Raw genomic sequence first — 25,853 nt, 5'->3', positions numbered from 1 at the left:
AAGTTTATCAATGCACTACGAGCGGTGTAGTCAGGTAGGTGCATGGCATCCAGCCATGGCAGATTTCGTAGTGTGAATCTGATGAACAGTCTCTGTATTCGTTCAACTTTTAAAACGAGTGAGTTATGGAACGGAGCCCAGATGGGAGCTGCATATTCAAGGAGGCTCCTTACTAGAGTACAGTACAGCGTCTTATGGGCGTAGATATCCGTGAACTGCCAAGTGTACCGCCGAATGAAACCGAGAACAGCATATGCCTTCGAAGTAGCCATCGCTACGTGATTGTTAAACCTCAACTTTGAGTCAATCGTAACCCCTAGATCAAGAATTGATGACACTCGTTCCAATGGTACAGATTCCAGCGCACAGTGGTTCAAACCTACCGAAAACATGCGTTTTTTAGTTTGGGTATGTAAACGTCATTTTGGAAGGGTAGTGTCTTGAGAGAAGTTGTTAGATACTTTGTAAGCTTTGTTTTGAAGTAAGTAAAATTAGGATCTATCCACCTAGAAGGGCAATAGAAAATTCAAATTTTGTAAACATGCTCAAAAGTGGTTGGCATCTTCAGCAAAGTTGTAGATAATGCAAATACTAGCTGAAGATATAAATATCGTATACTTAATGTATGATGAGTTAACTGACGTTTTTACAAAAACTCCCTCAAAAATCATTTTTTGTTAGAAAAAATGTTCACGCATTTTACTAGAAGACATTAGGTTGTTATAATGAACCTATCAAAAGTTACTCAATATTTTAACATAAAAATAGATCATTTTCTACGCAAAATATCTGGAGAACGGACAAATACGGGCAAGCCAAACCATCTTTATTCAAAAAGTATGCCTTTGAACTACAAAATACAAGTGGTTTCATTAGGTTCTGATAGGTTCAACGCTTGGCATGTTAGAAATACATTTGTCATACTACCAACAACATCCAACCTCTACAACACGTCATCTCTCATTCAAACCACACTGTATAGCTTTTTCGGCTTCACATCATGATCGTAGCAAGCCATGATATTTTGAACATTTTTTCTAACAAAAAATGATTTTTGAGGGAGTTTTTATAAAAACGTCAGTTAACTCATCATACATTGAGTATACGATATTGACATTTTCAGCAAAGTTGCTAGTATTTGCATTATCTACAACTTTGCTGAAAATGCCAACCACTTTTGAGCATGTTTACAAAATTTGAATTTTCTATTGCCCTTCTAGGTGGATAGATCCTAATTTTACTTACTTCAACACAACCCTTACAAAGTATCTAACAACTTCTCTCAAGACACTACCCTTCCAAAATGACGTTTACATACCCAAAATAAAAAACTCACGTTTTCGGTAGGTTTGAACTACTGTGCAGCGTGTACTGGTGAGTGATAGGGGCGCAGCGACGAGAAAATGAAACTATTTTGCATTTTTTTATATTGACTTTCATTCCGTTTTCACTGCACCATAGCAACAAATTGTCAATATCACGCTGAAGTACAATACAGTCGAGGATGGAAACGATGATTCTGTAGAGTTTCAAGTCATCGGCAAACATCTGCTTGAATGATGAGATACGTGGACACAAATCATTTACAAACAATACGAAAATTAATGGTCCCAGCACACTGCCCTGTGGTACACCGGAAGTGATTGAAAACGATTCCAAACGAGTAGAGTTTAACGACACGAAAGCATTACGATTCGTCAGCAGGGATGGAAAATCATTGACATTCATTTCGTGCATTAATTTACATTCATTTGCATCTAACTTTTTTCATCAACAGAATACCGTTAAATAATGTATGAAGCTTTTGTAGCTTTTGATATTAACTACAGCTTTTGATATTAGCTACAACTTTTGTTCATAACTAAAATATGAATCTCTTATGCATGATGAAATAGAGCTGGCAGAACATGTTATTGTTTTTCAGTGAATGCAATTTACATTCACTGAAAAACAATGGTGGATTCTAATCGCTCTGATTTATCATGCATAAGAGATACAGATTTGAGTTGTTTACATACGATGTAGCTAACATAAAAACCTACAAAAGCTTCAAACACTATTTTGCGGAATTTTACTGATGAAAAAAGTTAAAGGCAAATGAATGTAAATGAATGCACGAAATGAATGTAAATGATTTTCCATCCCTGGGTAAGACCGAATCCAGTCAACCATCCAAACGGAGCGTCCTATAGCTTTCAGTTTTTCACAAGCACGCGCGTGTGTTACCGTGTCAATCGCTTTTGAAAAATCAATGTAGACCGAGTCAACCTGATTGCGAAGTTCGACCTCGCGGAACAGTGTGTTGGTATAGTACATCAGATTCGTGGATGTAGAACGATGTTGAACAAACCCATGTCCGATATTAAAGGCTGAACAACACTGTAAAGTGCTACGTGCACTAGGGTTTCGAAAGCCTTGCTAATGCAGCATAGAAGTGAAATACCACGATAAATGTCAACGTGGTTACGGCTACCGGATTTGTGTATTGGTACGATAGCAGCAGTTTTCCATAAGCTGGGGAACGTCCTCTCGGACAGCGAACGGTTGAATATACAGCAAATCGGTAAAGCCAGCGAGCGAGCGCAGTATTTCAGGAAATTCGGAGGAATTCCGTCAAATCCGGGGCTTTTTGATGCATTAAGATTGGTCAAAGCTGTATGGACATCATCTGGCGTGAAGTGTAGTAAGGGGAAATTTAAGTCATATTCATGTCGATCGTTGACGCTGTAAGCGGGAAGCGAACAAATTTGCGATCTCTTCCGACGATGTTGCGGTTACGCCGTCTAGAACAACTGTTTTGAGTAGGCGATTGTACATCCTTTGCGACTTCACGAGTTTCCAGAAATTCGATGAGTTTTGTCTCAGGTTTGACTGTGTTCGTTAAACATGTTCTTCGGCGAGTAGTTCGTTGTATTGAGTTTCAATTGAACGAAGAGTATTTCGGTTGTCCTCGGATTTAGAGATGAAAAACCGTTTGCGGGCCTTGCGGAGTTTGATGCGGAGGTTACGCAGCTCTGTATTCCATCAGGGTTTCCACGCAGAGTAGCCGGAGAAAGGTCTACGAAGAGGAACACACTCGTGGAAACTCTCGATGAAAATAGCAAAACTTTTTAATTCGGATCACGCCTTCCTTTGGAAGGGAAGTAAAGCCGTTTGTCCCCGGCTGCCTCTCTGGCGTCGAAAAATTATATTCCAAATCTGCTTCTCCCTCTCCTCATCCATACAATTGTCATCCACTAACCTCGAGAAAACCGCGAATAATCGGTTCAAATCCTTTGAATTTAGATTTAAGACATCAATAAAGTATAACGAAAATGATAACATGGCTCTGTAAAGTTTATTCGATTGAACCTGTACAAATAAGGTTATTATCAAAAAAAATCGCATAATTAATTTTGATATCCATGACAGCTTCGTATTTCGACTACAATGTGCAATTTTCCTTATTAGAGATTTGTATAGATTTTTCTCCTTTACTTTACTTAAATGTTTGGTTATTATTAGTTAGGAAGGTTCCGATTCTGTGCGTTGAAGTTCAATTTTTATACCTGTGATCTTGAAATTTTTACCTAGGGGATGACTACTAACCAAGTAACCAAAAGCTCTGATAAAAGGCTATTTCTGGCTTAAGCAGCTTGGTTGAAGGTGGTCTATAGAATTCTAAGCAGCCTCATTTTTAAGTCGTTATAAGAAGTTGAAAGTTCCGGTACCATAATTGAAGAGCATTCTTAGCAGCTTCTGGTGGAACCGTTCAAAACTTTTGAAAAATAAATTAAAAATGGTTTTTGTCCTCTACACCAATTCTATATTTAGTTCGCACTTTTATGAAAGTTATTTCTATGGACAAGTATTAATGTGTATTGATTTTTCAGCATTAGTAGTAGAATTGGAACTGTTTGAAGAATTAAACTCAGTCCTTCTGCGTGAGAGTCTCAGCACGAACCACTACGTGATCTGAAATATATTAAAGTGAGCTGTTGTCCCGCCTACTGTTGGAGTTTTGAGTGCCAGCTGAACTGACTTGAATACGAAACACAACACCTTGATGACCTTTAAATTGGTGTTTGCCCGCAGAATAATCCAATTGTGGCGCAGTTGTTAGCAATCGTAGATAGCATGCCAAATACACGGGTTCGAATCCAGGAAATTACCCTTTATTTTTTTTTATATTTGGATAGAATGTTGCATACATATAAGAATTATGATTTATTCGGGCCACTGATCATTTCATATTTACGTACATTAAATTTTGTTACTAATAAAGACTTGTGCGGATTGATTCATGTGGCTTGAAAGATCTATCGGAACTTTATTTGAACTTTATGGAACTTGAAGGTTCGGTCGGAACTTTATTTGAACTTTATGGAACTTGGAAGTGATTTTAATCTGTGAATGCGGAGCTTTTGGTTACCTGGGTTAGGTTTTGATAAGTTTTTAACGGGAATGACACTGATGAAGACTGCACATTGTAGTCGAAATACGTATCTGTCATGGATACCAGCAAAAATGTGCATAGTTGAAGATGCTAATTTCAAATAACAGACTAAAGTAGTAATTTTTATACGATAGATGAGGAGATGAAAGTATAGAATTGATAGTTCCGTTAGAGTGTAACGCTCCTTTCTGATCCCACCAAGTAAACGATTTATGCGCCACCTTCAGAAGAAGGACCGTTACTCAGGTAGTATTGCCCGGGATGAAACTGCCTTCTCAGGGCAGGTTACACAGTTGTCCCAGAATCAGAGGTCTCACTTTTGAACCCAAACGTCGTACGGCAATCAAACAAAATTCAACCAATATTTACATCAAATCAGAAAAATACTTTAAAAAAAAGATAACTCTATAATTTATCATAGGGGAATTGTCTAGGAAATAATAAACTTAAACCAATCTAATTATTAATTAAAATTTTATTGCGTGACGCGAAGTAAAGTGGAGAGCTACAACTAAACTAGAAGTAATTTATTATTTATTAATCGATCGCGTAATTCAAAACGACTAAATTTATCAAGCTCAACCGATATTTGAAATTGTAAAGTTCGAATTCAGAGCTAAATTTATTTCAAATTCAAGCAAACCTAATGTCCTAAGGTGACGTCACACTTGATTAGTTTTTAGAGTTTAAATTTGTCTAGTACTAGAGTGTAGTGTGAGCAACAAAACTGTTCAGATCTGACCTTAAACTTGTTCGCAGGTCCCACGTTGGACGTCCCTCGAAATCAGTCGATAGGATCCCACGATACGAGATGCCAAATTCTCAATCGATAAAACGCGTTGGTCGTCACCAACGAGTTGGCGGCTTCGGGCTCTAGCTGTTGTGGGTCTACTCACGTGTTTCGCGCGCCGGTGTATCATTCGGAGTAAATGCGTCCCCGCTGTGCGTGGAGTTACCAGCCAGAATTTAGCTCGGCCGACACATTTCGACTTATTGCCTTGCGAAAACACTGTGATACCACAAACGGAAGATGTTGCACGGCCAGGGTCCGACGGATGGTGAACTGGTCGGAATTCGCAAGCAGCCACTGGCAAACGGTTCAACATATACGTCGGTGTCTTCGCTGCACACTGGGCGAAAGAGCAAAATCGAAAGCCAACCGAAAATTCAGGCACTGCTTGAGTCTGGTACTAGCCTCCTGGGCGAACCTCCTGAACGAACCCGCACTAACCGCCCACGTTGCTGGGGCACAATTGTCCTATTCAACGCGGATTGTTTTGTTTTATAAATTTGCTCACTATTCGCACCTGAATTTCGTAGTTAAATAATTCACAGGTATTCACGTTCTTTACGAACACTATTTCGCTCGACAAAATTTGGTCGCTAATGTTCAACAATATACTAAAAAAATCTGTAAAAACATAAAAAAATACTACTAATGAACGCGCAAAGACTTACTTCGAGTTTAATTAACCGTTTATTACTTTTTTAAATTAACACCTTTTAACAATTTTCAAACCACTTCGAAATAACTTCGACTTATATCTTCAAAGCACTCCACACAATTGAATAAGATGACGCCGGATAGATTGGGTACAGCCTAAATTTTACTGCGCAATTTCCTCCTATTGGTAGGGCTGGTGAGGGGTATTCCCCACCGCCACCACTGGCAAAAAAAGTTCAGTTTTATAGCACTTGCAACTTTATAGAACATTAAAAAAATTGAAAAATTCAAACTAAAAAGTTATGATAAACAAAGGTTTTTAAGGGGGTACTAGCGTTAGTACTTCACTTTCACCCTATAACTTCGTCCACTTGAGAGATAGAAAATGGACGTCTTCGACAAAGTTTCTCAAAATTACTTCATCTACAATGTTTCCATAGATGTTCATCAATTTCAACAAGGCATAAACAAGTTATTTTTTTTGTCTCAGTGTATACCCCCTTAATCAAAAATGTTCACTTCTCAAGTAGAGTACTCAAAAAATGAAAAAACAAAAAAAAACATTCTTAAAGACATCAAAATGCTACACTCAATAGTTTCGTCGCAAATAGCCATGTCCCACTATTTTTGATATCGTCCCACTGTGCGCCGGGTTTAAGTGCATACAGCAAAGACTCGGGTTAATCTCAGGCTCCTTCAGTGTTCAAATTCATTCTTAAGATGAACATTTCAGTTTAGTGTGCCGTTTACCAAAAACGAACCCTGTTGCATATCCAACCCTTCTATCCAACGTTCCAGTGTTTTCTGCATTCAAACGCGGCCGGCGTTACTGACATTGCCTTTTGTAAAGTATGAGATCACTAGTTTTTGCACTTTGAGGATGGATGCTAGTCCCAAAAATCATTTATTGGCACTGGAATTACAGGAAATGAGGCAATACCGGAGTAGAAAACCTGGGCGGTCAATCATGCTCATGCTCAATAGAGATTCGGCCTTTCTGATCTTTTTCTAATTAGATATTTTGATCATTCATCATTTTTTTTTTCGTTCGATCTTTTGTCAATAAAGACCATGTGTTCAATCGAGATTTGGTTCATTTGATCTTTTTGACCGATTAAATTTCATTCGACTTGCTCATTCAACGTTTTGTACACTTCGATTTTTTATCAGATCGACCTTCTGTCTCCATTTATTAATGCTTTTGTTCATTTGAACTTCTGCCCGCTAACTCTCATTCGACCTTTTATTCTTAGATCTATGGTTTTTCGAAATTTTGTCCGTTTACCTTTTTTTTTCCTATGCAACCGATTCCAAGGATTACAATAAATTAATAATGATTAAAGAATAGACATAAGGTCATTCTTGTCTATTCTTTAATCATTGTTAAATTGTCTAATCCCTGGAATTGATCATAGAAAAGGACAAAGAACAAAAGATCGAAAGACAAAAGATCGAATAACAAAAGGTCGAATGGACAAAAGGATAAATTTTTCTTGTGATCATTATTAATTGGTCATAATTCCTTGGAAACGACTTTATATAAAATGAGTCTGTTTCGGATCTCAAACTATTTTTTTGAAGCAGCTTTTTGTTGTTGCAGCTCAAAACTGAAATATAATGTTTATTTAAATTTCATCGTTACCTTTTGTTTCACATTACATACATGCCGTACCCTACATTCACTCCTAGATATCACTATTCAAGCTCTTTCTCTCCCTCAACTATCTGCAAACTTCACTATTTTCTTCAACCCGAATTCAACTCAGTGCCAACATTTCAAAGGGGCGTAATTGCTTTTGTAAACAATGGCTTTAGCCGTCGATTTCTCGCAACTAAAAGCTCGCTCCTCCAAATTAACAATGCTAGCTAGTAGAGGAAACATTCCTCTACCTGTTGGTATCATTATTTTTCACGAGTGACCTTTTATTCGCGAGAAATCAACGGGTAAAGCCATTGTTTACAAATGCAATTACGCCCCTTTGAAATGTTGGCACTGAACTGTTGATCACTAATTCTAATTCTATTTTCAGGTTCACCAAGAGCAATTATTCACCGCGTAACCACTATTTTTCGAAGCAATGACCGTAATAAAGTCTTTCTCACACTAATGTGTTCGCCTATTATTTTTCTCCATCCTTCGTTTGACGTTTGCGCGATCAAAGTGATCCGCACAAGGTTATCCGTACAAGGTGATCCGCACAAGGTGGGTGGATCTTACGCACGCTAAATTAACATTACCCTGTTTCTTTCACGCAGTGTTGCCAAGTGCCGCAACAACCCCACCCGTAACTCTGGCACAGGGTCCTTTATACGAAGCCAGATGTTCCGTCACTGATCTCAGGCACCGCAATCTTCGCCACAGCTCGTCTGTACAGCTTTCCACCTGCTCGAACTACGACTTGTCTGATCCTGCCATCCGCTGCTTTGACAACCTAGTCGATTATGCCTCGAATCCAATTCTTCCTGTTTTCTTCATCTGCCATGTACACCAGAGTGCCAACTTTCACAGGACCTTGTTCATCCTGCCACTTCGCCCTCAAGTTTATGGTCGGCAGATACTCCTTCGTCCACCGCTTCCACAGTTTATCAGCAAGCACTTGTGATCGCTCGTACTGATCCCGTAAGGCCTTCGCTTCGTTGCCGGATGGTAGCTTCACCTCTCTTCCGCATGATGGATACCCGAGCAGAAAGTGATTCGGAGTCAATGTTTCTGGTTCCGCATTTTCCTTCGACACAAACGTTAAAGGCCTTGAATTGATCATCCCTTCAGCTTCCGCCAGGGCTGTCTCCAATACTTCGTCGGAAAGTGATCGTCCGTCTTCAAGCTCCGTCAACGCCTCTTTCACCGATCGAATCGAACTAACCTTTCCCATACTCCTCCCATGTGTGGGGCTGCTGGAGGATTGAAATTCCACCTCGTTCTCGCACTCGTGAAGTTCTCCCTGCATTCCACGTTGATAGCCTTGACGATTTCCTTGCTAGCTCCAACAAAGTTGGTACCGTTGTCCGAAAAAAAACTCAATCGGAAACCCTCGTCGACACACGAACCGTCGGATTGCCATCAGGCAAGACGCCGTAGACAGACTCTCCTAGCAACCTCCAGGTGAACTGCTCTCGTTGTGAAGCACGTAAATAATGCTACCCATCGCTGTCGCTGCTCACTTCGCCGACCGACAACAACTGTAATGGGACCGAAAAAGTCCACCCCTGTGTAAGTGACGGGACGGAGGAACGGTGTAATTCTTTGCACTGGTAGTGGTGCCATCCTGGGTACGGTTGGTTTGCACTTACACCATACGCAGTTCCGCATTACTTTCGTTACTTCTGCTCTAATTTTCGGAATACAGAACCTTAGCATCAGCTCGCTCACGACAGCCTCTCGATGTCCATGGCCAAGCAGCTGGTGATAATGATCGACCAGCCTCGACGTTATCAAATGTCCTCTAGGCAGAATAACAGGGAAACGCATCTCGAACGGCAGAAATTCAGCTTGTGTTGTTCGACCTTCCACGCGCACTACATTGTTGTCGTCCAAAATCGGTGATAGTTTGTACAGTGGACTCCTTTTTTCGATTTTGCCTTGCACTCGCCGTTGCAGAATGCAGATCTCGTCCTTGCACTTGTTGCCACAATATCACCTCTGCTCGCTGGAATTCTTCCCTCTGCAGACACTCCCGAACCGTATGCATCTTCCTCTGGTAGTGAACGTTCGGTAGAGAGCAAAGCGTTTCTATTGGCAGGCCTTTTGCTTTCCTGTGGAGATTTGTCACGAACCGCACGCCACAGTTCTCACTAAAATGTTCCACTTTGAGATCCGCGAAAGTTCTATTAGCTGAGATGTCGTTTTCACTTCATGGTACAAGCACGCTGCACGAAGCTCTTCCGGAACGTTTGCCTCTACACTATCATCACTCGGCCACTCACTATCGGGCCTGTACAGGAACGCTGGTCCTCCTAGCCACGTTGGTTGTTAGTTGAGGGAGAGAAAGAGCTTGTGAAGTGCCGCAACAGGGTCAAAGAAAAAAGGCTGAAAGACGTTAGATCGAAGACCAAAAGGTAGAATGAGAGCTAGCGTGCAAAAGGTTTAATCGACAAAAAGATGAATAAACGTTATGGAGAAAGAAGGTCGAATTGATAAAAGATCGAAATGGATAAAACATTGATTGGACAAAGGGTCGCATGAATTTTAAAGGGACGAAAAGATAGAATAGACAACAATTCAAATGAACAAAAGGTTGAAATTGACAAAAGACGAAATTGAAAAAAAGGTCGATATTGACAAAAGGTCGTATGGAAAAAAATGTGGAGGAGACAACCAGATTCCCTCATAATGTGAATAACGATCCTTACATAATTCTAAATTCACAAAACATTTGGTCATATTTATCGAAAGGGCAGAACCTGAGCATCCCTAGTTCGAGAAGTCGCAAAAACATCAATCAACCAATATCGCCGCAGTTCGACAAGCCCCAATGGTGCGCACTCCCGGGAGGGCTCCGGTTAATTGAAACGTACTTAATCCTCCGAACTTGTAATCATGCACCTGAGTATCATTGCAGGAAGGTACAACACGCACAAATGTCGGATAAAAATAACAAGTCAAAAGCATCGCTGCAGTGGATGACTGACGACGATGGCGACGTGGGATATAAGACGAGATGAGGCTTTCCAATAGCGTGAAATTCTTGCGCGAGCGCATGCAAGTATCAAAACATAATTGCATTCTCGTGAGATGTTGTACACGGCACGGGGCTCCGGGCAGTAATGAAGCGCATAACTGACTCATTACCCCACCCCCCTAGGCTTAAAATTCCTTGATTTACGCCGAGAAGGAATGTTGTAATTAATTACTGCTCACTGCGATCGTGATTTAAGTTTAAGCAGCTTCCACCTCGTTCTAACGGTTTTCTTTATTCAAAATTATTTCTCCCATGTCAATCATGTTCCGTATTTCGTCAGCTATGTCAACCTTGAGCTTCTCCTTGTATTGCTCCATCTCGGTTACCATCGCACCCAGCAACTCGCAATTGTAGTAGTACAAACACTGATAGATTGGTTCCCAGATCTGAAAATAGTCATCCTTTGCATCGCGATCGACCCGTATCTCGAACCGGTCGTCAATGTTCAGGTACATCGGTTCCGTTTCGTTGCGGCTGTTGTACTCAGGCCACCGTACCTGGGACATTTTACTGCGCTTCGGGGTGGGATTCCTGCAAACAAGTTCCAACATGCAACCACTGGGATTTTTTTTTTAAATCATTGCTAGGCAGCTATTACTCACCCGTACTTTACGAAATTCGACACCAGTTCTACGGTTCGTTCGTGAACCTTCCACTCCCGGCGAAACTCGCTCCGGTTGGCTAACGCTTCCTGCATGTTGTACGGTGAGAATATGTACCCCAGGTCATCACCGTGAACCGCTCCGTACCGACTGCCGCGGGTTCTGTTGGTGTAGAACTCGTTCTTGTAGAACCCGAATCGACCGTCGAATTCGAACTTGAAGTAGTAGATGGGATCCTTCTCCAGGTGTTTGGAGAGGTGTTTCAACATCTCCTTGATGGGGTACGCCAGATTGGCCACGTTGGCTAGCTTCTTGTAGAAGCTGGGATCTCTGGCCAGTTGGGCTCTAAAGTTTGCGAGCCTGGTGATGTTTCCTAATAAAGATACATTTCCGTTGTTCGGGAAGTTGCTGCCCACGTAGAGGAAGTTTGCGTAGAATAGAAGCAGTTCGAACTCGGTGGATGTATGACCAACTAGCATCGGGACTTGGTTGACAGGTTTCTGAAGAATCAACTCGTGAGGTGCTGCAGTGATGAAGGCATCCGGATCATCACCGGCTTCAATTGCGGGCAAGAAACCGGGGTAGAACATTGAGAAGAATCCGAACGTGTCGAAACCGTCCCGCACCACTAAACGGTTCAAGTCGAGTTCCTGCAATTCTTCGATGCTGGAAACGTTACACTGTGCGACCATTTGTTCGCCGGTGTCTTGTGAATCGAGATTTAGCGCCCACGGGGCAAGCATCGAGCCACCGAGTGCGAATAGTCGCTGAAACAGGCCACGCGAGCCTTCCGAGTAGAGGTGGAACGTGACCGATCCGGCTCCAGCACTTTGTCCCATCAGGGTAACGCGATCGGGATCACCTCCAAAGTACTTGATGTACCGCTGGACCCACTGTAGAGCTGTTCGCTGATCTTTCAGGCCAAAGTTACCGCTGATGTTGAACGCCGGATACCGTAGGAATCCCAGCACTGCCAGGCGGTAGTTGATGCTGACCACCAGGACGCCCTTGAAAGGTAATTGAATCATCAGAATAAATTGAGGAGTAATAAGGTCGGTTTGTGGGAGATCTTACGCTGTCTACCAGTAGATCAACTCCGTTGGCGACGTCCTGTTGGGCCGATCCCACCATGAATGTTCCTCCGTGAACAAACACCAGCACTGGATATTGGTTGCCTCCGGAAGCCTTGGGCGCATAGATGTTCATAAACAGACAATCTTCGTTGCCAATCACTTCCGAGAAGTTGAATATGTCGTCCTCCTGGGGACACATGTTGCCTACTGTAGTGTAGTTTTCCGGTCCACTTGGATGGTACAGGACTGGATTCTGGAAATGATTGCTTAGGTATTCAGAATACACAGCTGCTGTATCGAACGCATCGTACTTACTCTGAACCTGAGTGCTGCAACCGGGGCTTCTGCATAGCGGACTCCCAGATAGGTGCAAAACGGAGACCCGGTGAAGGTCTCATTGTGCAGTCCTACGCCGTAGCTGGTGTCGTTGAACCTAACCACACAGGAACCGGTTCCGGAAGAACTCGCCGTCAGGCCAAAAAAGACGAGCACCAGCAAGGCACGCATGATGATCGCGTCCCAACCGTTCTGTAGCGACTATCGATTTACACTGATTGGTTATCATATTGGTTCCATCCAAGCACCATGCTTGATTGAATCATGTTGATCGATTCAATCAACTTCAATCAGACCAATCAATATCGCAGACTTTGATACCAATGTTTACACTTTGAGAATTTCGTCGCTACAAATAGCAAACTGGAATTGGTGAGTATGATGACGTCAATTTGGTGAAGCCAATTGGAACTTGACTGTAACAATTTATTTACTTGTAACAATTCAAACGCAAACGCCTTTACACTTACATTCCCAGGCCGAGGAGCTGATCTTTTCTCATGTTGGGACCATCACCAGACCATTCGACTGCTTGGCTACCCGAGAGACTCTGTAAACTCGGGGCGTTGCCTATTAGCACTCCGGTTCCTACGCCCCATTTATCATCGCATCACAAAGCCACAACGACCGAACTTTGATCCATCTCCATCGTTCAAATGATCATATCTGAGAAAAGATCAACCGATTCCGGGTAATAAGCAACTGCTGCAAAGGTCTTGATCTCAAATGGACCTTCCTGCGGAGGGAACAAAAGCAACTCACAGCCAAGAACGCGCGCTAAGAATATCAAGATCAAGCTATTATAAATGATATTCACGGGCGCGATCAGCGCCCTGCAAGATCGGCAGAAGGTCCCAGAGGCGTAATGAGTTCCCCGCGCCGAGGATCAAGTTCAAACCGCTTCCTCCCGCCCGGTCTCTGGGTTCATTCTTTTGTTGAATCTCGGGCCCTCGCACTGACCGACCGATCGGCCGTAGAGCGTAGCCAGGTGAGGAAAAAGGATTAAGTGAAATATTTCAATAAAGAAACCGCGCGCGATCGTGCTCACTCTGCTGGCTGCCCGTCAGACCCAGACTGTGACTCCGAAATGAAATTAAAAGAAGACAACAAAAACAACAGTGGGCAGGAAAGAGGGCGGAGCCGTCTTGTTTATCTCTTCGTGTGGCTGATGATTTCTTTTTGTTTGGTCGTCGCGCGCGCATACGTCCGCGCGATCGCGAACTCGTTGTCGTCCCTGCTGCTGGCTGCCGGCGAACGAGGCTTGATTGGTATTGTTGTTTTTGTACTTTTCGCGCTTTTGAAGGTACGTCACCGTCATCGTCATCGTCTTCGTCTTCGTTATGATCAACAGACGGAGCGCTTGAAGGAAGTTGCCAGTACCACTACCTTGATCGATTGAACGATGATGATGGTTCAGATGGATGGATCATCGACGGTTAGAGAAGCTAGTCTGCGTGGTTCCAGGTGTTACACGGCAGAATGTGGTGAAAGAAGGTATTGGTTTTGCTTCCGTTGAGTGAAGGTGCGAATCATGTAGCACGTGAGACAGACTTCGAGATTTCACTGTTAGCATTCATTGGAAACGAATGTTACATGAGCTGCAGAAGAATAGGGGAAACGCTCCATAGTTGCGGTACGTTAGAAGCGTTAGATTCCTATAGTTGTGCATGGAGACTCAATACACAACTATAGGAACATAACGCTTCTAACTTACCACAACTATAGGAGCTTTTACCCTAGATGTCTCAATTTTATAGCATAGTAAGCAAATTTGCCCAGCAACATGTGTCGTTATTTTCAAAGATATGAAAGTTTGTTTTTCAATATAAATTAATTGAGGAGCAACCTAGTTTTTAAAATAGCCAAAAGAAGAACCTTTTCAAGTTCAAAAAGTTCATGACAATAAACATCTTAAACTTAAGACAAAAGCACTAGGACTATATTCAAACAAAAATCTATCAAATAGCGGACGTAATAACTATGAATAATAAGAAGAAATTATCAAAATTTCGATTAAAAGAATTATTATGTCAAAGGATTAGTCCAATTTGGTGTGAACACCGAAAAGTGAGGAAGGAAAAAAATGATATGCTGAATTAATCCCACTAAAAGGATATCAAATGAATCTGAATGTCTAGCAGGTTGCGTGAGCATGCCTTGAAGTAGCATATCTAAATTCCAAAATTTAGAAATGTGCCAACCAAGTTATTTGAGAACATCTGCAGTTTGTCTACCTACTTGCTTTATTTCTTAAAAATGACAAATCATACCTCTAACATAGTAGTAGTTACAGTGTCGCATGATTGAACAACCACTGTCTGCATCTAGTGTTGGAGAGGCTGGCAGGGTTGACTACGGATCAAAACGATCATAACTCTAACACTAAAATGATCCCGAAACTAACGCTCATTCATTGCACTTTTAGTTATAAAGTAGTTCTGTTTTCCTAGTAATTGATCTATGCTTCTTTCTATTGTTTTTATACTTTTTCAATAATCTGCCTACGTTTCTTTTTCTTTGTTTTCCATTTTATCTTTATTCTCTTTTTATTGTTCTGCTCTTCTTTGGCTTTGTTTGTTTAGATATAACTAATACTAAAACCTCTTTGTTTCCTCCCTAATGTCTCGTCTCTGATTTGTCTGCTATACCCCACCATCACGACGAGAGATGAGCTACCCTACATAGTACACGCCTATATGGGCGCCCAAAATAGTATGCCGCAAGTACGTATATCATCAAAACAACTCAAGATCCAGAAATAAAAACCGATGGCGCTGCAGAATAATGAGGTAACTTCTACAATGTACTGTAATTTGTACAATAATACTCATATTACTCATATTACTTTAAACAATCGTCACGTCGGTCATAAATTGAAACATGGAACGTTGCGTGATAGTGGAATTTAATCAAGGCCTAAATACTTTTTCGTAGCCTTTTGTTTTCGGATTTGAAAGATCGTTGGTTGCAGTGGCTTGCTTACTGAGCGAAAAACGCGGTCCCAGGTCCTTTCATATTAAAAATGTATGGTAAGATCGCTTGTTTATCGTGTATTTTGCTAAACCTTTCGTTGTCGTCGGTGCCGGGTTTGAATAGTTATAAAAACTTGAGTAACGGTATGATGTGATATGAGGGGCTCGGTGGCCTTAGAGCAACCGTTTTTGCTTACTGATCAGAACATCCTGAGTCTTATCTCAAGCCCATCCCCATCAAGATTCGTCAATCGTTTTATTTGTTTATATGACTACATGGTAATAACAACAATTAGATGATTAAAAAGGAGCTCGTTTGCCTAGTAGCAAACGTTTTTGCTACTAGCAGAAGACCGTGGGTTCAATCCCAAGCTCCTTCGCGTTATACGATCGTTAGGACATCAATTCAGCTTATCGTTTACCAGAACGAACCCTGCTGCAAACCCAACCCTCTTACCTAACATCCCTGTGATTCCTCGTGGATGTGCAGAGGACTCCTCGGCTTCCATCAAAGCGAGTGTCACGTCAACACATCCCTACCCATTCCTTTCTTGACCTGCGTTCAGGCGCGGCTGGCGCTGGTATTGCCTAATTCGAGATCACCAGTTTTTACACATTGAGAATGATTGCTAGTCCCAAGCATCGTCTATTGGTTCTCTGTGTAATTACAGCTGGTCTGGCAATAACAGAGTAGCAACCGTGGGCGGTCAATCATGCTCATGCTCAAGAGTTATTATGTCAAAGGCACTTTTACTTCCCAGGTGACAATTCTAAACTAACCTGTGATTTAGTGCGTCTGAACAACTCGGCCAAAAATAGCAAGTCAGTTTGTACACTGGTGAAGAAATTTTCAACTAAACTGGCCTGTATTGTGACAATAGGTCTTATAAATCTTATGAACTTTGTATAAAAAACAGCAACCATCTATCTAGTTGAGCTTTCAAGTTGAAGCAAGTTATTATAAGTCAAATCGTATACTCGCCGGGCCTGGTATAACTGAGCTGTCCACTATGCAATAGGTCGTGTTGACAGCAACCAGGCACTAGTGGTTAGTGATTTTTTCGAGTGAGATACGATAGGTGTTGTCATTCAGAACTGAAGTCAGCAAACTTCTATCTAGCCGTATGATAAGCAATTTTTATATAGTAGATTAAGCGTAAATAGAAGTTGTAGATTAATTGTAGGCTGTAAATAGAAGTTTTTTTTTTCAGTGGTGTGGATGACGGAACATGGGGAGGCGAATAAACCACGGATTGCATCAGCTTCTAGAAGAGCCATCCATCGTCCACACTGCAAAAATTGGTCGACTACGGTGGGCAGCACGTCGTAAGTGAAAATGGTTCTCGAAAGCAACAGAAACAAAAAGAAGAGGCGTGCAGCGGGAAAGGTGGATTGAACAAGTTGAAGGCGATCTGCGGATCCTTCGTAGACTACGGGGCTGGTGAAATGTGGCCATGGATCGAGTAAAGTTGAGACATCAAGGCCTTAGTCTGGTTGGTAAGGCAAGTGTCCCTGCAGCCATGTATTGGCGAATCAAAGCAAAGCCAAATCTGGTCATGCGACACCTAGTTTTTGGATCCGCAATTAAAAAAATGAAAATCATGCAATTTGACAGATATCAAAACGTCATTACCATTTTCACCCAATCTGTGAGTTAATCGTCACTTTGATTCTTCAATAGACGTTCCAGCTATTTTCAACACAGTTTCTTTAAACAAGCTATTCCTTGATTTGTTGATTTGTTTTCCGTCGATCTTGTTTTCCGTGCTGAGCACCAATGCTACCGATATCAAGGAGGCAGCTCCCACACCTGGACCCTACTTATTGACTCATCAACTTATGAACCGGGGACCAACGACTGTACTTTCCTTCCGAAGGAAGGCGTGATCAGAGATGTTATGCCTCGGAACATCCCGGCGGCACCGACTGGGATTGAACCCAGGCCTGCTGAGGTGAGAGGTAATCACGCTTACCACTACACCACCGGCGCCGCTATCAAAGAAATTCTGAGCAGCGTAGCAATATTGTGTTATGGGTAATCATTCACATTTTTACAAAAATATTATTCCGAAAAAAAAATATTCCAATTTGATTTTGATGAAATCTCGAACTTTTCTTCTGATACACTCATCATATTTTGGACAGTCTGTTGGCTAACCTGAGCAGCCGTTTTGTTCCACCATCTCTTCATCTCTGTCCCGTCCCGCGTCACCTTTCCAATCTTCTTCAACTTCTGTTTAACAATTGCCCAATATTTCTCAATTGGGTGGAATTGAGGGCAGTTGGGTGGGTTTATGTCCTTTTCGAAGAATCTACCCCGTTGTTTTGATACCACTGTAGAACTGTTGTCACGAAAACCTGAGTTTTTTGTCCGCAGCTGCAAATACCTTGCCAGATCATAAAATAAGGAAAATTACCTCGACTAGTGGATTTATGGAACTTTTGTCCGAGTAGTTGCCCATAAACCATCTTCACGTACGTTTCATGGTCCATGAGGATGCATCATTCGTACTTTGTAAGAACCTCATTGTACAACTTCCCGACACGTCTTTTGGCCACTAGATTCTGCTTCAGTGTCCTGTATGGTTGATTACTGGCCCGAAAAGATCGAAATCCTTCTCGCTGACGAATCCTTCTGACGGTGCTTTGGTTGGCATTGAATTTCTTGGCGATATCATAATACGACAACCCTGGGTTTGCCCTAACCGTACTCAACTCATTCAAATGCACTTTACTTAAAAAAAATAATTAATAAACTCTAATTGTACTCAAACTGCCATTGTATGAAGGGCCCAAAAACGGTTTGGGTGAATCAATGGGCAACATCGCCCAAATAAGAATCTCCTTCCAACAACAGGGCATTCAACATGAGAATGTCCCAATGAGTGGGGAGAAGAGCCCACCCTCTTTTCACGAAATGTTAAAGATAGGGAGTTGGAATTGTCACTCTCCCCATTCAATCTGGTACACTGGCGGAATGAAAGGTAAGAGAAAAATAAAGGAAAGATCTCACCCGATGTTGCAAAGGAATCCATGACATCACGATGATTTCGATGAGCTTCCATAGATATGCTGCCGCTACTTCTTCAACCGGTGGTAAAAACAGAACTCTCGCCTTTCGTTCCTGACACAGCAGCGTAAACCCCGTCAGCCACGGGACACACTCTAGCTGCTCCAACTGGAGAGATCTCAGCAGAGAAAAAAGAACTGCATCCACTTTACATCACCAATCACTCGCGACACAACGGCTTCGCGACCAATGCCGAAATCAGAACCGAATACTCCAGCGATTGAAAACCCACGCGTCTAATAGCGGCCACGGCACACTTCGATTGCATTTCTGGAAGAAGAAAAACTGCAACGCACAAACACGACGACGACAACATTCGACAAGCACCTTTCGTCCGGGAGGCGGAACGCCAGCACACAGCAAACAAGGGAAGAAACAATGCACGGCACGAGCTGAATTTGCGCAAAATATTTGTTTTCCTCTCGGCTCCCATGTGGCATCTGATCTGGCACAACTGTTAAAATCAGCACGAAGCCTAATGAAACATCCACTTTTTCAAACAGCCCAAGTAACACAAATTCATAGTTATTATGTTGAGTAACCAAAACCAGTCATACAAAGGTTATATAAACTCTTATAGAGCATCCGTGTTGCTTGATAAACTGCTGTCAAACCATTCCAAAACCACTACAGGCACTGCGATAAGATAAATTCTACGTCCAGATTCTAGCTGGACCAAGCTTTTACAGAAAAATTTCTTCAATGTTCCTTGAACATATACTAAGATCTCTAATCCTTAGTTCGTGAACATTTTCTCTCCTTCTACGAAGTTTTATCAACTTCTTCCACGTTCCATAATGATTTTTTGAAAGATCTTTCAATTCGATCATGATCTCAGAACATCCATGACCTTCTCCAAACATCAGAAAAGACATTGAACTTTTTCTAAGAATTTCCCTAAAAGGTGGACTAAAAGTAAATTAGTACGCACAAAAAGACCTGTGATTCGTGATTCAATAAGTTTTAAAAGTCCATTAATGGTTGCGTTACAGTACTTTTATTAAAACTTCAAAGCTACAGCATTAGATGGTTACATTTCTCCAGTTTCAAGGAGGCGAACCAGCCTCAGGCTGAAAGCCTCCCTAATAAGGAAAACTTAACTTAACTTCTCCCTTTCGTATGAAATCTCAAACCTTCCTCTTGATGGAACCCACTCGCAAGACCTTGATCAATCAGGCTAAGGCCTTGTTGTCCTCTGCTGTCCGAAGAAGTCGTCTCCACTCTACTCGATCCATGGCCACAGTTCGCCAGCCTCGTAGTCTGCGAAGGGTCCGCAGGTCACCTTCTACTTGGTCGATCCGATCCACCTTGCCCGCTGCGCGCCTATTCTTCTTGTTCCTGTTGGGTCGCTTTCTAGAACCATTTTCACTGGGTCGTTCGTGGTTCATTCGCCTCATCCATGTTTCGTCATCCATCTGCACTCCACCGTAGATGGTACGCAAAACACCTTCCGTTCGAAAACACCAAGGGCGCGTTGGTCCTCCACGAGCATAGTCCAGGTCTCGTGGCCGTAGAGGACCACCAGTCTAATCAGCGTCTTGTAGACAGTCAACTTGGTGAATTTTATTCGACCGGAGCGTCCTCCGGAGTTCAAAGTAGGCACGATTTTCTGCCATAATGCGTCTTTGAATTTCTCTGCTGGTATCATTTTCGGCGGTCACCAGTGAGCTCAAATACACGAACTCATCGACCACCTCGATTTCGTCACCGTCAATCTGAACTCGGGGTGGGAGGCTAACATTGTCTTCCCTAGAACCTCTTCCTTTCATGTATTTTGTCATTGATGCGTTGATGGCAAGTCCAATCCGCCTAGCTTCAGCCTTCAGTCTGATGTACGTTTCCGCCATCATCTCAAAGTTCCGTACCATAGTGTCAATGTCATCGGCGAAGCCAAGGAGCTGGATGAATTTCCTGAATATCGTGCCACTCGTGTCTATCCCAGCTCTTCTGATCACACCTTCTAACGCGATGTTGAACAGCAGACACGAAAGTCTATCAAGGGGCCGTAACCCCCTTCGAGATTCAAAGGGACTCGAGAGTGTCCCCGATACTCGAACAACGCACATCACTCGATCCATCGTCGCCTTGACCCACTCGCAAAAGAAGTGTAAAAACCGAGAAGAAGAAGACGTATTGTGTCGAAACCAGTCTGTTGATTACTGTGACCACTCACAACAACAAACAACCAACCAACGACACTGCAGGCCTGATATGAGGGAAAACGATCATACAACTCCATGCGCTTCAATTGATGAGCAACGATGTTGTAACCCATAACTTACTATTATGGAAAAATCAGGATTTTGATGAACTTACCTGTAAAGAAATAAGAGAATAATTGTTTAATACAAATGATGAAAAAGTCATGATTTAGTCAAATATAATATGAACATATTAGTCAAGTCAATCTACAACTCGATATTGAAGGGAGCATCGAGCTATAGAATTATAGAATTATAGAGTTAAAGAATTATAGAATTATAGAACAACAACAATTTTGAATTTATGAGTGTTATATAGATTTGGATTTAGACTTTTAAAATGTTTTAAAACCTTGTTATGTTACTTGGGAAAACTTCCAAAGAAAATCACCATCGCAGTAGCCACGAAATAAAAAAAAACAAAGCTAGATATCGAGTTGTGGACAGTTGACAGTATATAAAAAGAATCAATAAGTCGTACTGTAAACTGGGGCAAGAGTACGCGGGCGGCAAAAGTACGCACTGGTTCGAAAGGCAGATAAAAATGATGGACTAATGAAAATGAGTGGGTGTGAAACCTCTACTAAATTTTGAATAATCCACATAAAAGTTATCACTAGTAGCATGAAAGTTTTTCGATTTTCGCATCTTGATATAAAATTAATAAAATGTTTGAAGTGGTATTATGATAACATGAATGAAGATTATAACCTAAATATTTCAGCATTTTTATTGATCTATATGATAGGAATTTTATGGTATGTATCAGTATGTATGAGAAAGACGTAATTTAAGAGAGACCCTTTTCAGTATTGATTTGATACTGATTTAAAAAGCAGTATAAAAAAAAAAACGTGTGAGATTGTTGCCAAACTAAAATTTGATGTTACGTTAAATAAAATACCTGAATTTTCAAACTAAGTGCGTACTCTGGCCCCACTTCACTCTAAGTATATCCTGTTTACAGCAATCAATTGGAACGTCTTCTCGCCTTCGTCTCTTCATCTTCTTCTTGTTCCTCGTATTTCAAGCGTATTGCTTATCGCATATAAGCTTATTGCGTGCTCTCAACTTAGTTTTCTAAAGGCACTTCCACAGTTATTAATTGAAAGCTTTCGACGCTTGGACCATTTTTGCATTAGTATAATTGTGTGGCAAGTACAATCATACTCTATGCCCAGGGAAGTCGAGAAATTTTACAACCTGAAAAATTCCTAGACCGGACCTGGGATCGAACCCAGCTTTGTAACTGCGCCTTCACCGACTGAGCTAAACGAGGCCGCCTTCGTCTCAAAGCGTTCCAATCATTAACAAACAAACAATGTTTTCCCCCGTCAAGCTGTCAAATTGATTGAAATAATTAATGTTCCCGGATCCTTATGCAAACGCACATTGAGAGAAAAAAAAATCATTCCGACTGCGACACAAAAAAGAAACGAATCGCGAATGACCGCGAACAGTTTCATTTGCCACTCAATTCATCAAATTTCGGTCGTCACGCCCCTCCTTCCAGACGGTGTGGGATCGATCCACTCAGCTGCTTGTGTGCCATGATCGAATTTTCAAACGAAGTCAATACTTTTCCGCCACACAACCAATGTCAGGCAATCGACGAATGAAATGAGGAGACACATCAAAGTTCGCACTCTGCGTGCGCCCGGCATGGTAATTCAGCGTGAATTATACAACACAGAGTCAAGCGCGGCCAAACAAATGTTACTAACCCTTTTATTCACACGCGCTGTGCTGAATATTAAGAGCGAAATTAAAAATGACATTTTTTTTCCCTCGTGCTCTCTGGTGCTACCGCCATGATTTGCTTCTCCCCTATGGATTCATCAAGCTATTTTTTTTTTACGACAAATATGGAGTAAGGCGCAAAGAGATGCCGTTAGGGTGGCTCTTCGGTTAAATTATGCGAAGCGAAATCTGTATAGTAAACCAGATAATGTGTGATTCTTTTACAGTTTTGTATAACAGATGCGCAGAAGTTGTTATCAATCGTCGCATTTACTGATTCTGGAATGTCGTCATCCGAAGAATTTTCATTGAATTTGAAAAATCAATGCTTCCTATGTGATTGGACAACCAGTATGTGTGATTGACAACCCTTTCCATTATAATACTCGGTTTTGACAGATACAGATGATTTATTGATTATTTGAAAATTAATTAGCCACCAACTTATGTTTGACAGAAGTCCAAATTTATCTACGATTAGTTGAAACGAGTGTTGGAAAAATATCAATAAATCAAATCCTACCAATGCCCAAGATCACGCTTGATTTTCGTAGACACAAATCAACAAACAAACAACTGTGGTTGATTTTGCAAGCTGCGATATCGCCTACTCGGAATATCAAGCTAACAAAACCCACCAACTGCAAATCTCACCAAACTGCGGTGAGATTGAGTTTAATGATTTTTGCTTTACACCCGAATGCAACCGAAACATCCATAACGGCTGGAAGCAGTCCCTTCGTGTCTGCCATCGGTGAAGATTAAAAAGAGATAGCAAACTGTACTTTCTCTTTCTAAGAAAACGATGTGGAACGGAATCATTTTTGTGTCGAGTCAGCTGTCAGCTTGATTTTTGCACGTTGTGAATAGTCTCGCAATATCAAAGGAGCTTGTAAAACGAATATCAAGAATGACATTTTGTTCCAATATCACGCGTGATATTGAGAGCGTATGAGAACGGAAAAATATTATTTGATTGATGATTTTGCCAACACTGGTTGAAACATTCCGAAACACCCAGGAAAAGTACCACCCTACGTGTTAACACACACCAAATGAATGTCAAATTGCCGGCAGCCAAGCGCTGAATTGCCAAAGCGCAAATATTTCGGCGCAAGCAACGCAAACCAGTATGCCTCTGCAATAATAAACTATTAAACTATAACTGTTGAATGTTAATTAGTTTTTTTTCTTTTCATATCTTGGTGCTCTTCTTCATTCCCAGCAGAGCACATTTCTGCCTGCTGGTTTTAGTTTTTAGCGTCGTCGTCGGCCGTTTCCTCGCTGCTCAGTGCGCTACATGGGGGATGAAGTTTCAAACGGCCGAATTAACTGCCGAGGGTACCTCGTGGCTTCCGCCGCACCAATCTGGAACTGTGAAAAATCAATAACCTTCCAGACGTAAGCCGTGAATGGTGCGTGATGATGATTTGCAACTATCTTTAAAAAAAATACAATACCACCCCGCTTTGAAGGTTGATTCAATCTAAAAAAAAAACAAATCTCCTTCAGTTCCAAGAATGTAGGTCTCCTCGGAGGTTGATCCCGTCGTCCGTGATTCAATTATACTCAGCAGCACGTGGAGGAAGAGAGAGTGCGTGGCGTTGCCGGAGGTCAAAACCGACCCGGCGACTCTTGAACCTTTCTTCTTCAGAATCAGTAATAATAATAGAATACCATTCCATATCCGCGTGTGCCACATCGCATCCAATGTTGGGTGGAACTCGAACCAGGTGGGGCATTCTGAGCTTGCTCATCGGCCGCACACAATGCATATGGAGAGAGAGAGAGAGAGAGAGAGAGAGAGGTGCCTCTACCACTCTGAATGATCAGTTGGTAAAGGCGAAACGAAACGAAAACATCATCGATCATGTGCTCCAATCAGGGCGAGAAGATCTCCTCAAGAATCCGACCATTGAAAGCACTACGGAGGGGGAAAGGAAAACACGACTAACGTATGGTTCGATCGCATTGCAGAGTAGATAGGTATTCGATTTGGAAGTTTACTAAAAGAGGAGGAGGAGGGGGGGGGGGCACAGAGTGAAAAGACGAGGTGCGAGATTGATCCCGTCTGATAAATGCAAAGTCAAGAAACAACACTTGAGTCACTGCCAAATGGGTGGCCTCGGGAATCAATATCCATTTGGAGTGCGATAGTGCAGATCAAATCGACAATGATCTTTCATAAGGGGCGATGAGGTTAAATTTGAATAACTTTTATAAACATAAATTCTCATCAATCAAAACTTGCACAAGAAATCCATAAATGAGTAACTATTATGTACTCCTCAGTAAGGTAAAAAATTAACCCATTACAAGACATAAATCCACTGCGAACAGTTATTTTAACCATTGTGGTATAACCCCGTGTCCTTAGTTTAGTCACTGTTGAAAAATAAAGAAGTAACCGGTTTTTTTTTCCTTGATTCATTTTCCGTCGATCTTGTTTTTCGTACTGAGTACCAATGATACCGACACCAGAGAGGCAGCTCCCACACATGGACCCTACCTATCGACCCATCAACTCATGAACCGGGGATCAACGGCTTTACTTATCTTCCGAAGGAAGGCGGGATCAGAGAGTTTATGCACCAGAAAATCCTGGCGGCACCGACTTTTTAAACCCAGGCCCTTCGGGGTGAGAGGCTTTGATGCTTACCACTACATCACAGGCGCTGCTAATGATGGGATTGTTCTCAAGGATTTCCCTTTGCAGAATTCTTTAAAAAAATGAGATTCTCTCTGGAAATCCCTTTAAAAATATGTATAACAGACCAGAGATTCTCTGAAAACAATCAATTAATTCATTTTTAGATTCTCTTCGAAAAATTCACTGAAGCTTCTTGCCATTTTACTTAATTTGCTTAAATTCTCCTTCCCATGCCATTCAACAGGCCCTAAAACCAGTGTCTGTTTTAACATTTACCTTCACAAGCAAGTAGTAGCGCTTCAACTTCTGTGTAGATGAATTGCGTTTGGTTTGAAAATCTTCGCTGTTACGTACGAGTACGTGTTTGTTGATATTCACCAGTGCTTGATTATTCAAACCAAAATTGTCAAAATCAGAAGCGATCCTCCAAAGCAAAATAATCAAATTTATCTTGAGAACAATTAATATTTTGAATAGGATTTTTCAATGCCCGACCAATATAGAGGGCGCTAGGCGAGTACAAGAGGAAACGTCAACCAAACCGTTTGTTTACATCAGAATAAGGATTTTTCACAACGCAAATTAAAGCATTTTTCATTGAACATCTTGTTAATTTCCACCGGTAATTGTCTTATTTTCCGATTTTCCACA

At 41.7% G+C, this 25,853-nt stretch overlaps 2 protein-coding genes across 3 annotated transcripts in view; both read right to left on the bottom strand.

The window, feature by feature from the left end:
* Ziz (dedicator of cytokinesis protein Ziz) overlaps positions 1 to 25,853 on the bottom strand; it is a 319,014-nt gene that overhangs the window by 56,465 nt on the left and 236,696 nt on the right. The window lies entirely within an intron of this gene.
* On the bottom strand, positions 10,762 to 12,800 carry LOC135707745 (juvenile hormone esterase-like). The gene is made up of 4 exons (XM_065229626.1): positions 12,549 to 12,800; positions 12,235 to 12,486; positions 11,161 to 12,167; positions 10,762 to 11,089 (listed from the first exon to the last, which is right to left on the bottom strand). The coding sequence occupies exons 1-4, from the start codon at positions 12,738 to 12,740 to the stop codon at positions 10,777 to 10,779; spliced, it is 1,764 nt and encodes a 587-aa protein (XP_065085698.1). The 5' UTR covers positions 12,741 to 12,800; the 3' UTR covers positions 10,762 to 10,776.

This window comes from Ochlerotatus camptorhynchus, unplaced genomic scaffold (genome assembly GCF_037179485.1).
Source record: "Ochlerotatus camptorhynchus isolate MF236.1 unplaced genomic scaffold, CSIRO-AGI_Acam_v1.1 ptg000316l, whole genome shotgun sequence".
Taxonomy (NCBI): Eukaryota; Metazoa; Arthropoda; class Insecta; order Diptera; family Culicidae; genus Ochlerotatus; species Ochlerotatus camptorhynchus.
Note: the sequence above shows the minus strand (reverse complement) of the source record. Positions and strands in the feature narration are given on the sequence as shown.

Excerpts from the sequence above, each read along its gene's own strand:
- LOC135707745 (XM_065229626.1), bottom strand. The coding sequence starts at position 12,740 with ATGCGTGCCTTGCTGGTGCTCGTCTTTTTTGGCCTGACGGCGAGTTCT. Across the intron at positions 12,487-12,548 it reads TTGCAGCACTCAGGTTCAGA|AATCCAGTCCTGTACCATCC; the intron begins GTAAGTACGATG and ends AATCATTTCCAG. Across the intron at positions 11,090-11,160 it reads TCGAATTTCGTAAAGTACGG|GAATCCCACCCCGAAGCGCA; the intron begins GTGAGTAATAGC and ends ACTTGTTTGCAG.